This window comes from Geotrypetes seraphini, chromosome 17, assembly GCF_902459505.1.
Source record: "Geotrypetes seraphini chromosome 17, aGeoSer1.1, whole genome shotgun sequence".
Taxonomy (NCBI): domain Eukaryota; kingdom Metazoa; phylum Chordata; class Amphibia; order Gymnophiona; family Dermophiidae; genus Geotrypetes; species Geotrypetes seraphini.
Window position 1 is genome coordinate 6,792,823 of NC_047100.1, and position 11,902 is coordinate 6,804,724.

Genomic DNA, 11,902 nt, shown 5'->3' on the forward strand with positions numbered 1-11,902 from the left:
AAAAATGAAGACACAGAAAAAGCCTCAGTTAAGCTTCATTTGGCCTAGCAGTGTCCCATAAGACCCTTGAATGTTCTAGTTAGGGCACATTTTGAGGTAAATGATGATTATTTGTGTCCCTATCCTAAGTTAGTTTGGAGTATTCCCAAACTCCATAAATGGAAGACATCCGCAGACCACTGAACCCGCAGCAGAAAAGTGCCGCAGTCAGCTCACCTGGCAAGCTACCCAGTTCCAGAAGGGAGATTTGGAGCCAGGCCTGGATTTCTAACAAGCTCATCAATGAATTATGGAACCTGCAACCCAGATTTCAATAAGTGGAATCGAGGAGTGCAAATTCGCACACTGCTCTGAGATGTAAATTTAAAACCAGGAGTGGCCAGTCTTCGTCCTGGATGTGGTAACCTGAAAGAGAGGACATGCTACCCACCTAAAGTACAAACTGCCTCCTGCTTATGCTGCCCCTGAATCAGATCAGCCTCCACGCTTTGCACAATTCTGCCCTATTATGAATGAGCCTCAGCGCGCTGCTCTTCCACGCTAAAGCCCTAAGTCGGCTCCCGCGATGCCAGCTCGTTTATGTAGTTATAAGTATGCTATTATTATTATTATTATTTTTTAAATCTAGCTATGTTGACTCCTATGGCTTATGAACCTTAACCTCGTTAGCAAAGTGACTCCGTTTCGCAAAAGAAACGCCAAAGGCTTCAGGCACCAGCTTGGGTTGCATTTCCCTTCCGTTCAGGACCCCGTCCTCCTGCTACTTCCGAGCTGGCCGGAAGAAGGTGGGCGTGATGGCTTCTCTCTTTTGTTATTTGATGTATTAGTCTAAACTGAACGACCCTCTTGCTGCTGTGGTCCAGCACCTCAAGCTGTACGAAAAAAAAACCAAAAACGCGGGCTCATTTCAGAGCTGCTTCTGAAGACCCGGAAGCAACAGAGTTAAAGCAAATAAAACAGCTACCGGCTTCTTTAAATGGTAAAATGGGGGGGGGGGGGGGGAATAGCTAACTTTTCTATAAAGTAGTTCACTTAAGAAAGGCTGTCTATTGAAGCTGTTCTGTTTCTGGGTTTTTGAGCAGTACGCAAGTGAATAGGAGTCAACTAGATTACAACTTCCAAACAAGATAATCGAGACAGATAAAAAATATTGATACAGCCTGAGCAAGAATTATTGCTATTAGGCGCTGAAGGGTTCAGCATCTTCCTTCCAAGCCGTGCCAAATTCTGCTGCACGATACATGGTCTGTGAGGGCTGCCATACTCACCCCTCTCCTCAAATCACTTCACTGGCTCCCCATCCCTTTCCTTATTTATTTATTTATTTTTATTTCCTGTCCTCCCCAAAATAATATACAGTTAACAGGTTACAATTTTCTGGTCGTGGGCGGGGAAATTGTGTGAACAGGTATGTTTTTATTGCAGGACTCCTTCAATCTGCGGGGGGAGTCGATTCCAGTGGCTCGGTATGAAGTGGGAGTAGGAGCGTCGACAGTTCAATCTCCTTTTACTGATCTTCAAATGCATTCACTCTGCAGCCCCTAAATATCTTCCCCTATGCTCCTTCCGCTCCGCCCCCCCCCCCCTTTTCCCAGTGAATTTCGTTCATCGGCAAGGCCCTCTTATCCGTACTCTCTCCACTACCAATTCCAGATTCCATTCCTTCTATCTTGCTGCACCGTATGCCTTGATCAGACTGCCTGAGTCATTACGCCAGGTTCTGTCTCTAGAAGTTTTCAAATCTAAGCTGAAAGCCCATTTTTTCGAGGCTACTTTTGGCTCCTAACTCCCACACACTGTAAAATTACTACTATTACTATCCATTCAGCCATGTCCAACCCTTGGATACTCTGTTGGCCAGTCTTTGTCATGCTTCCCTGTTTTCAACAGCTTCTTTCAGTTGCTTAATGTTCATTCTTGTGTCATTCTTGATGGTATCCAGCCAACAGGCCTTTGGTCTCCCCTGCTTCCTTTTACCACTGACCATTCCAAGTAGCACCTCCTTTCTAGTGTCCAAAATAGGTTCGTTTCTGTCTGGTAGTCTTACCTTCCAGGGACAACTCTGAGTTTATATGATCAAGAACATCTTTGTTGATGATCCTAGCTGTCCATGGGATTCATAGAAGTCTTCTCCAGAACCAAAGCTTGAAGGCATTGATTTTTCTTCTATTTGCTTTCGTGAGTGTCCATGTCTCACAGCCATATATCGCCACTGAGAACACAATGGCAGTCTCTGATGGTGATTGAGACATTCTTGCACTTCCATATTTGGTCTGTGCTCATCATGGCTGCATGCCCTAGTGCTAATCAACACTTGATCTCTGCTGTCGAACTACCATTGTGATCAATGAGGGACCCAAGAAAAACAAAGCTGTCAACCACTTCTATTTCTTCATTGTTGATCTTTATGTGGACTTTCTTGTTGGCAATAGTCACGATTTTGGTCTTCTTGATGTTCAGGTAAAGTTCCATAGAAACATAGAAATTGACGGCATCTTCTCACTTCTTTCAGCTTCAGGGTCAACTTCTTGAGGTCCTTCTCACTCTCTGCCAACAGGATAGTATCATCTGCCTATCTCAGATTACTGATGGTTCTTCTACCTATTTTCACCCCAACACTCGAATCATCTAATTCCAGCTTCCTCATGATTACTTCTGCATAGAGGTTGGAAAAAAAAAGGAGAGAACCATTCTGTATCTCCATACCTGCATCACACTGTAGCTTTCTCTTTGCAAGGAATGCTCCTACCCCTATATGTCCTGTCTGTCCAAACTAGATTGTAAGCTCTTCAGAGAAGGGACCATCTTGAACAATGCTGTGTATGCCTTTCAGTGCTCTAGAAATGCTAACAGTACTAGGAGAATAAAAGCCTAAAGAGCCTGGATTACAGCTTTTATTTCTTTCTTACTAGGTGACTTTAAAAGAAAGAGAGAGATACAGACTCTTACAATCATGTCAATGGACTCGATGCTCTTACTTGCACCTATCACCGCCTTAGAGTTTGTAGGTGACTACCTTCTGTCAGGTAAACCTGGAAAATCATGCCTAGGCTACTTCATCTTATCTGATATGGGTTACATGAGGTTTTTGTATTTTTCGTATTACATGAAAAATAGTATGTCAAATTTGAGTAAATACACAATGATTGCAGTGTTGTTAGCTGGTTGTTTTGTATATTTGTTGGTTTGTTCATGTCATATTTCAATGGCCCCGTGTCTGTATACCATCTGTCCATCATTTAAATGAGCTAGCAAGAGAAAGTTTCTTGTGCATTATGTCCCTCCAGTGTGCTTTGAAGTAGAGAATGATACAGGGACAAATTTTTCCCCATCCCCACGGGCACTCATTTTTCCGTCCCAGAAAGTTCTTTTCTTGTCCCTGCCCCATTCCTGCAAGCTTTGTCCTCATCTGCACAAGCCTCAAACATTTTTTTTTTAAAAACTGTTTATTCAGGAAACAAATCATAGAGCAATACAAGCAGATATAACATTTTCCAATAAAAGGAGAACATCAAAACCTAACAGATATAACAAAAGTTAAACAATCAGAGTCCAGGTTTGTGTTCTTATAACCCAGACTTGGCCAAGTCTCTTAACACTTTAAATTCATAAGTGGCAACATTATAGAGCTGAGATTGTGATGTCATAATGCCTCATTCCACCAATGCCTAAGCTCCGTCCTCATCTGCACAAGCCTCAAACACTTTCAAATCTTAAGTAGCAACATTCTACAGCTCAGATTGTGATGTCATAATGCCTCATTCCACCAATGCCTAAGCTCTGTCCTCATCTGAGCAAGCCTCAAACACTTTAAAATCATAAGTGTTTGAGGCTTGTGTGGTTAAGGCAGAGCTTGCAGGGACAGCGACAAAACTCGCAGGAACGGCATAGGGAAATTGAGTTCCTGTGGGGACGGGGACAAATTTATTTCCATGTCATTTTCTACTTTTGAAGTTAGAGGTAATATAGCTCATATGAACTGAAGAACAAACAAAACCACTGTAAAGCAGGCCATGCAGGTCAGAAAACAGCTGGAGTGACAAAAGAAGGGAGGAATGGCAAGTAGGCTTCTTTGCATACACAGGAAACCCTTTTTGATGGTTCTTTTCAACTACTAGTGCTACTATAAAGTTTCCTTGCAGTTCATTGTGGTACACTATTTCTGTTTAGTGTTTTGTTGTAACTGACTTTTCCCATTTTAGGTGAAGGGCCAAACCTTACTGTGCATACTTTAAAACAAGGAAGCAAGTGTACAGTGAGGCACTCGCAGGACCTACTCAGAAATTATCACATTCATGGCATTAAACAGCGTGGCTGTCGCCGTCCCGGAGATGAGGAGACTGTCTTGGCAGTGTTTGGAGGTAAAGGCCTTGTCATCCTGCAGTTGATCACCTTTGATGATAAATTGAAGTTGATTGAAATGTGCCCATTCCAAGAGCTGCATGACTGGATTTGGGATCTACAGTGGTTAAAGGATAGATTGGAGATTTCCTCTTACATTGCTTTAGCTCTTGGCCACAACTCGGTGGCACTTTATGACTTTTTGACACAAAGGACACTTAAAGAAGTTCACTGTGAAGAAAAATGCATTTTGTATTCTGCTCATTTTGTTGGGGACTACTGGGATGAATTGTCTTTGGTTGCTGGGACAGTCTTTAACCAACTTGTTATCTGGCAAATGGTTGGTCCGATCAGCGATGAGGGAAGGATAAGGCCCAGATGCCGGATCAGTGGACACAGCGGTGTCATTTTTAGCATTTTCTATTTAGAAAGCAAAGGCATGTTGGCATCTGCATCAGATGACCGAAGTCTTCGTGTGTGGAGTGTTGGTGACCTGAAGGGGACCGAAAATCCTGTCCAATGTTCTCTTGTATTATATGGTCACCAGGCTCGAGTTTGGTCAGTTAAGTTGCTTAATGACTGTATCATTAGCACTGGAGAAGATTCTGCCTGCATCGTATGGAACTACAGTGGCGATATTGTGCATCATTTTAGAGGTCACAAAGGATGCAGTGTAAGAGCAATGGCTGTGCACGAGACCAATGGTTGGGTGGTCACTGGTGGGGCCGATTTTGGTATCAGACTCTGGAAGATCAATGGATCTGATGGATCTTGTGTTTTGCAGCTAGATTTCAATGCTGCCAGTAGGCAAAGGACACCAAAAGCTGTAACGCTGGTTAATACAAGTTGTCTTCTAATCATGACAGATATTGGTGGCCTATATACTTATGATTTGACTCATAAACAGTTGAAATTTGTTTTGGAGGACACAGACTACCAGTCTTATAGTTTGCTCAAAGTGCTTAAATTAGATAATAACTGTGTGATATGTGCTATTGGCAATATAAAAGGATATATTAAAATATTTACTCTTTGCCACCCTGAAGAAGCCAAAGACTTAAGACTTCATGAGGGAAAAGTACATAACCTGAGCTGGTTGTTGCCTGAGGACCAGCCTTCGGATCTGTGCAATCTCTTTTCTTCTGGCCCAGATGGACTAATGGTTTGGTTGGAAATATTTTGCTCTTCGGGACAGATCAAATGTATTGCCCAAAAATGCCGCTACTATTTACCACTGTGCAAACAGAGATGGCATACCAGCGTAGCGTTTTTACCCACCAAAGAGCTGATTATGGTTGGTGACCGCAGAGGATCCTTACTGCTGTATTCATGTGTTACAATACAGACACCAGGTAGGGAAACCTTTACAGAAAACAATTCTGTGTGTCACCATTTAGAATTTGCAAGCATATGTGTCTAAGATATTTCTTTTCCAGGGCAGAAGCTCCAAGCTGAAGGTCCTACCTCTGTTCTGTTTGGAATTCATGGAAAGCTAGGAGTGACATCAGTGAGCCATCATGATGGTCTGTTATACAGCACTGGGAGAGATGGCTGCTACTGCCAAATCAGTGTGGATGACGGTCAGCTGAAAATCCTGAGAAAGCAGAAACCCTGCAAAGGGATGGACTGGATTGAGAAACTTTACTTCACATCCGATAATGACTTGCTGGTGATGGGTTTCCATTCCACAAACTTTGTGCTCTGGAGCACAAGAACGAATGAGAAGCTCCTCTGTGTTCCTTGTGGCGGAGGTCACAGGTCATGGAGCTACCTCCACTCTTTATCCACCAAGGTCTTTGCTTACATCAAGTCTGGAGAGATATTCATCTATCAAAACAATTCTGCCTGCAAAAGTCAATCTGTCCTTAAAGAGTCTCTGCATGGCCGAGAGCTCACCTCTGTAAGGCATGTAGGGATAATACAGACTTCTACTAATGAGCCTGTAAATATTTTGCTTACAGGAAGTGAAGATACAACTGTGAATATTGTAGCTTTTAATGAATCGTCAAACACAATGTTCCCACTAACAACCATTAGTAATCACATATCAAGCATAAGAGCCCTGGCATTTTTGAGACTCTGTAATAGCGACCTGGAGAATGCGACCATATCTACGGTTTTCTTTTCAGCTGGAGGCAGGGCAGAAATTGAGTGTTACAGGTTACTGATCAGCCATGAGTGCAACACCAATGGTATCAGATGCCAGGTGATCCATGTGGCCTCTCACAGGCTGGATGAACACTGGGATCATATGAAGAACAAGCACAAAATAATCAAGATGGACCCGGAGACCAGGTATTGCTGTAGATGTAAGAGCAGATAATGGAAATTATGTTGCTTCAGTTAAGTGCCACTGGGATGTGGCTTCTCTTAACCAAATCTAGACGTAGGCACATCATAACACTTCACTGAAATGGAAGCCATTCTTGAAAAATAAATGAGTGGAATGGGGAGTAAAATGTTAATACAAACTAGCCAGCCCTCTGTCTGGCTGATAGAAACCAATTAACTTTAAGACAGTCCATGGCAGCAAATGTAGTTTAATTTATTAATATTTGTTTATCTGCCTTTCAACAGTAATTACCAAAGCAGTTTACAATAGAAAACATGGGAAACCACTATGTAACATGATTTTTGTTCCTGGGTAATTTTCCTAATTGCTCATGCCTAAACAGTATAGAGAATGCAAACAACTGGATGGTTGGATAGTCTGGAGTGAGCTTAGATGGCAAGTTCAGAAGTTGGAACCTAGACAATACCAGGTGGACTTTAGTCTATGGCCCAGAAATATCAAAGAAGAGACAAGTTAATTTAATCCTGTATTTTGAATGGGAATACAGTGGAGCCACACACTTGGCGGGAGAAGGCAATGGCAAACCACTCCTGTCCTCTGCCTTGAAACATCACAGGGTGGATTCCTCACTGAGCGTGTTGCGTGATCCATTCTACATATGAAAGGGACAACACCGGGTTAAATCTCCTTGCGTGGAAAAGCAGTTTGAATGTAGCAGTTTGAATTATTTGGGCTTTGTTTATGATAGAAGGTCTAAGTAGATACCTTTAAAGGTGGAGGAAGGTGAACAGGATGGAAAAAGATCTAAAACATTCTTTTGTAAACCTGCTTTTCAAGGTACATGTCCATTGTGGTGGTGAATGAAAGACTGGATCTGGATTCAAGACGGCCCATTTCCTCCTTGTTCCTGGCTGCAGCTTGCAGTGACGGCTTTGTGAGGTAGGTATAGGAGAGACAGGGCAACATTACGGTCTTTTACTGAGCTGTGTCTGGATAAATATCCAGGCGTCATCCGTTAGCTCCTCGCATATCAAAATGAACTTGGATGATGTCATGCAGTCTGTTTGCAATGTTTCAGGTTATTCCTAATGTCGGAACCCTCCCAAAAGCTGCTTCTCGTTGCCGAGTCTTTTCATCACCAGCGCTGCGTTCTAAAAGTGGAAACATTCACGCATAGATCTGCTGCGGGGAGCAGGTGAGACTCTGTACAGAATTTCTGTCAACTTCAGTGTAAGACATTAGAGAGGTATTGTTCTGACGTGACAGGCGCAGTATATCTCATTTCTTGGGAAACATACATTTGTGTAAATTACCCCCCCCCCCCCTTTATCAAGCCGTGTTAAGGTTTTATTTTATTTTAAAATATTTAACCTATTAATCACGATTAATTGCTACTGCACAATGTGATTAAAATGTTTAATCTTCCTTCAGCCCTACTCTGTATATTTTTAATAACATTTTTGCTGTGAAGAAGAAGCATGTTATCTCTGCAGACACAAATTCACTGTTTTGAGAAATGCAAAACCAAGCGAATGTGGTAATAGCTTCTAGCTAGAAAAATTGCCTGGGACATTATGAATGCATTAATGGAATTCATTTACCAAAAATGTTAAACATTGCATGAATATACAGCCTCTTGCTACATAATTAAAAACAAATCCTTATTTCATGATGAATAACATGTGGACTGTAATGTATCTTAAATAAAAGCTATCTTTAGATAGATTTTCCTCAAAAAAGCATTTTATTTTTTAAAAAATCCAATTTTTTATTGATTTTTATCCACCCTGAAGGAAAGTAGACATCTACTTTCCTTTATATGATATTAGCATAACAGAGTACTTTCTGTGAGTACTTACACCAGACACAGAGCTGGTGCAAATGCACTTGAGTTCTGATAATGTAACTTAAGTATTCTATAAATTACGCATCTAATTGTGTTCCCCAATTACACTCCACCCAGGTTTCTTCCCCTTTCTCCCCCTCCCCCCCAAAAAAGAACCAGCTTTATATATATGTGATATCCATAAACATTTGCTAGTAACTGGCTTATACACGGTTGCGTGTAGTTGACAGAATTACCCCTAAACACTCCCCTTTCCTCCCTGGCTGTTCTCCCGTACGTGACTGACTTGAATTTCAGGGGATTTCTGGTGCATTCTTGATTTAACCCTTGGATTTACAGATGCACTGAGGGATGTACAGTTTGGGGGCATTAACAGTGATTCCTGTTTCCCTATCGGTGTATGAAATGAAAGTAAAGCTCTGATGTTGGTTTTTAGGACAGTGTTTCTGTGTAGCGCAGCCACGGATGGCAGCATTGCATTCTGGGATATCACGCCCACGGTGGACTTCGCTGAGAACACTTTGGAGCTCTTAGATGGAGAGGTTCAACCACAAAGTAAGAGACCTATCTTTGTATATTTCTGACACTGTTTATATTTTGATCATTTTACTTATGCTGTTAACAAAATTGTAAGTTCCATGTCAAGCTGTAGCTCTATATTTATTTAACACATTGCCAGAGGTTGTGGTAAGAGCGGATAGCGTAGCTGGTTTTAAGAAAGGTTTGGACAAGTTCCTGGAGGAAAAGGCCATAGTCTGTTATTGAGAGAGACATCAGGAGAGAGAAACTGCATAAACCTCACTGCTCTCTCTTGCACCAGCAGCAACATCATGTGTGGAATGTGAGTGTGTGAGGAGGAAGCTGGCTTCTGTCTCTGTGTTTGATTTAAAGGGTCAAAGGTAACAAATATAGAAATAGCCCCAAAATCTTTAAATATTTGTAATAAAAAATACAGACTGGTTCCTAGATGGGGCTGAAATAAATGCAATAAGAAGTGTCTGTCTAGAGGAGCTGGCTGGGAAGCACTTGCTGATTGGCGTGGTGTAAAATCTAATCTAATCTTCTATTTCTGTGTCGCTTATACCTAGGTAGGCTCACGGCAACTTAAAGAGGGGGGGGAGGAGGGAGGAGGGGGAAGGAGAGGATACAGGTGATTAAATGTCAAATATATGAGTTTTCAGTTTGTAGTTAAGTTCCATCCTGGTCATTTCAGTAAGGTCATCTATTGCCTGCCTAAGCTGGCTTGGCATTACAAGTTTCATGTGGGCTCAGCCTTCTAAAACTCTGAAGCCTCACTGAGCTACTGAAGCATGGTTGGGGGGTTTCCCCCCATAAAGCAAATTTCTGAGTATGGTTTGGTTTTTTTGTTGTTGTTGGTTTTTTTTCTCCATCTCCTACCCTATTCCATAAATATCCTTTTTTCCCCTCGAGAATAAGTGAAAAAACCCAAAATCTGTAAGAGTTTTTTTCTTATAACCTTTTAACTTCCCCCATTCAATAACACCCCCTCCCTTTTTAATACTAAAGACACTGAAACACGAGGAAGAAAACACCTCAACTAATAACTGAACTTGATATTATTTTGAACAGATCTTGACATCCCGGCTTTGATAGTTCGGGCCCATCAGTCTGGGATAAACAGCCTCCACGTTGAAAAAACGTCAGAAGGCCATTACCTCGTGGCAAGTGGAGGGGATGACAACTCCATTCATGTCTGTGTCATCTCCACCGAAATGACACCAGGCAACCCTGCGTCATCTGAGCAGTATCGGCAGAACTGTGGTTCTTGTATCCGGTTACTCAAGAAATTTGTCGTGTTGTCTGCCCATGCAGCCCCCATCACAGGACTCCGGATTCTTCGCCCAGAACTGCTGGTATCGGCATCTGTGGACCAACGTCTGACTCTGTGGAAGCTGGGTGATGGTGGCCTTCACTCCATGCGCAGCAAGTTCTGTCATGTGGCCGATGTAGCTGAATTAGACTGCTGGGAGGATAGGGAGCTGGCTCATTATGCTGTTATATGTGGTCAGGGGCTTCAGATTGTCAAATGTGTAATGTGACTGAAGGTTCAATGTCGCCCAAAGAAGTGCAAGCAAAATTAGCATGATGAAGAGAGGGACATTTTGGTCAAATAAAGGAAATACAAAATGCCTCTGTGCCGAAAGCTGTTATCCACAATAGATAAATAGTAATAATCCAGCACTTCACCTCAGAAATTCATGCTGTCCCCTTAAATACTACTACTGTTTATCACTAATGTACGCAGTGCTCTATATTTTGACATTTACTAGATGGTCCCTGGGTTAGGAATGAGTTCCATTTTTTTTTTTTTTTTTAAATCGTTATAAAGTTGAATTTGTAATGTAACTCGGATCCTGTAAAGTATAGTCTATAAAAACATTAAAGACATAGTCCTCAAAATAAACTGTCGTTTAAGTAGAAATAGATTTACACTTTTTTGTTGTTCATCCGTCCCACTGTTCCGTCTCCACATCCAACATTTCTCCCTCTCATCCCCATGCATTTGTACCTCATGCCTCTCCCACGTCCAATATTTCTCTCTTCCTCCCTGTGCCCAACAATTCTCCCTTTCTATTCCCTCCCCCATCTCAGCATCTCTTTCCCCCACTCCCTCCATTGTTCCAACCTATGTCCCAAGTTCATGCTCTCCTCCCTCCTTTCTTCCATCCTTTGAAGTTTGTGCCCCCTCTTCCTCCCTTCCTGTCCAACGCAACCCTCATTGTCCTTGTTTACCTCCTCTGGCCGGCTCCCTCTTCCCAGCCGTGGTTCCTACACGTGGCCTGCAGCTTACCCAGAAGCTTCCCTCTGATGTGGCTTTGCAAAGAGAAATGCAGCTGGGAGGAGGGAGCCAGCTAGAGGAGGTAAACACCAGAGGGAGGGTCACGTTTTGAAAGGGAGGAAGAGGGGGTGCATTGGCACAGGAGAAGCAGGACCCTGGTTTGTAAGTATAAGTTGAATGTTCTTATCACAGAGACTGCCTGTACATGTCCCCCCGATAGTCAGCAGTACTTAGCCAACTGGGAATAGCTCCCAGCTGACTAGGTATCACTTAACAAGCTATCTGCCACTATTCAGCAGAAAGTAGCCAGCTCCAAGCTATGTTGCGTGACCTAGCCTGACACCAATATTCAGGGGTTGGCTGGCTAAGGCTTGTGGCAAGATAGGCCTGTCTAACAAGCAGGCCTATCTTTTGCCATCTTGGCTTGGACAGCTAAGTGCGAGGCAGTGAACTTTGCCCCAGATATTCAATACTGGTGGCCAGATATAGCCCTGGCACTGAATATCTAGGATCATCATGGGGCATAGCCAGGCTGCCTCCCACAGCCTGAATCTCAGGGCCACTTCTGTTTGTTTACAGTAGACAACAACGTTTCTGATGGTTACTGCGGCTTTTTCTTTAG

General features: G+C 42.6%; 1 protein-coding gene across 1 annotated transcript; it reads left to right on the top strand.

The window, feature by feature from the left end:
- The first annotated feature begins 234 nt into the window (after positions 1 to 234).
- On the top strand, positions 235 to 11,802 carry WDR6 (WD repeat domain 6). Its single transcript, XM_033926086.1, has 8 exons — positions 235 to 591; positions 2,913 to 3,026; positions 4,203 to 5,693; positions 5,778 to 6,636; positions 7,472 to 7,573; positions 7,713 to 7,829; positions 8,917 to 9,035; positions 10,071 to 11,802. Exons 1-8 carry the CDS (start codon positions 513 to 515, stop codon positions 10,538 to 10,540), a joined length of 3,351 nt encoding a protein of 1,116 aa, XP_033781977.1. The 5' UTR covers positions 235 to 512; the 3' UTR covers positions 10,541 to 11,802.
- Positions 11,803 to 11,902: the final 100 nt, after the last annotated feature.

Coding starts and splice junctions, on each gene's coding strand:
- WDR6 (XM_033926086.1), top strand. CDS start 513: ATGAGCCTCAGCGCGCTGCTCTTCCACGCTAAAGCCCTAAGTCGGCTC. Junction 6,637..7,471: donor AAGATGGACCCGGAGACCAG/GTATTGCTGTAG, acceptor CTGCTTTTCAAG/GTACATGTCCATTGTGGTGG. Junction 7,830..8,916: donor AGATCTGCTGCGGGGAGCAG/GTGAGACTCTGT, acceptor GTTGGTTTTTAG/GACAGTGTTTCTGTGTAGCG.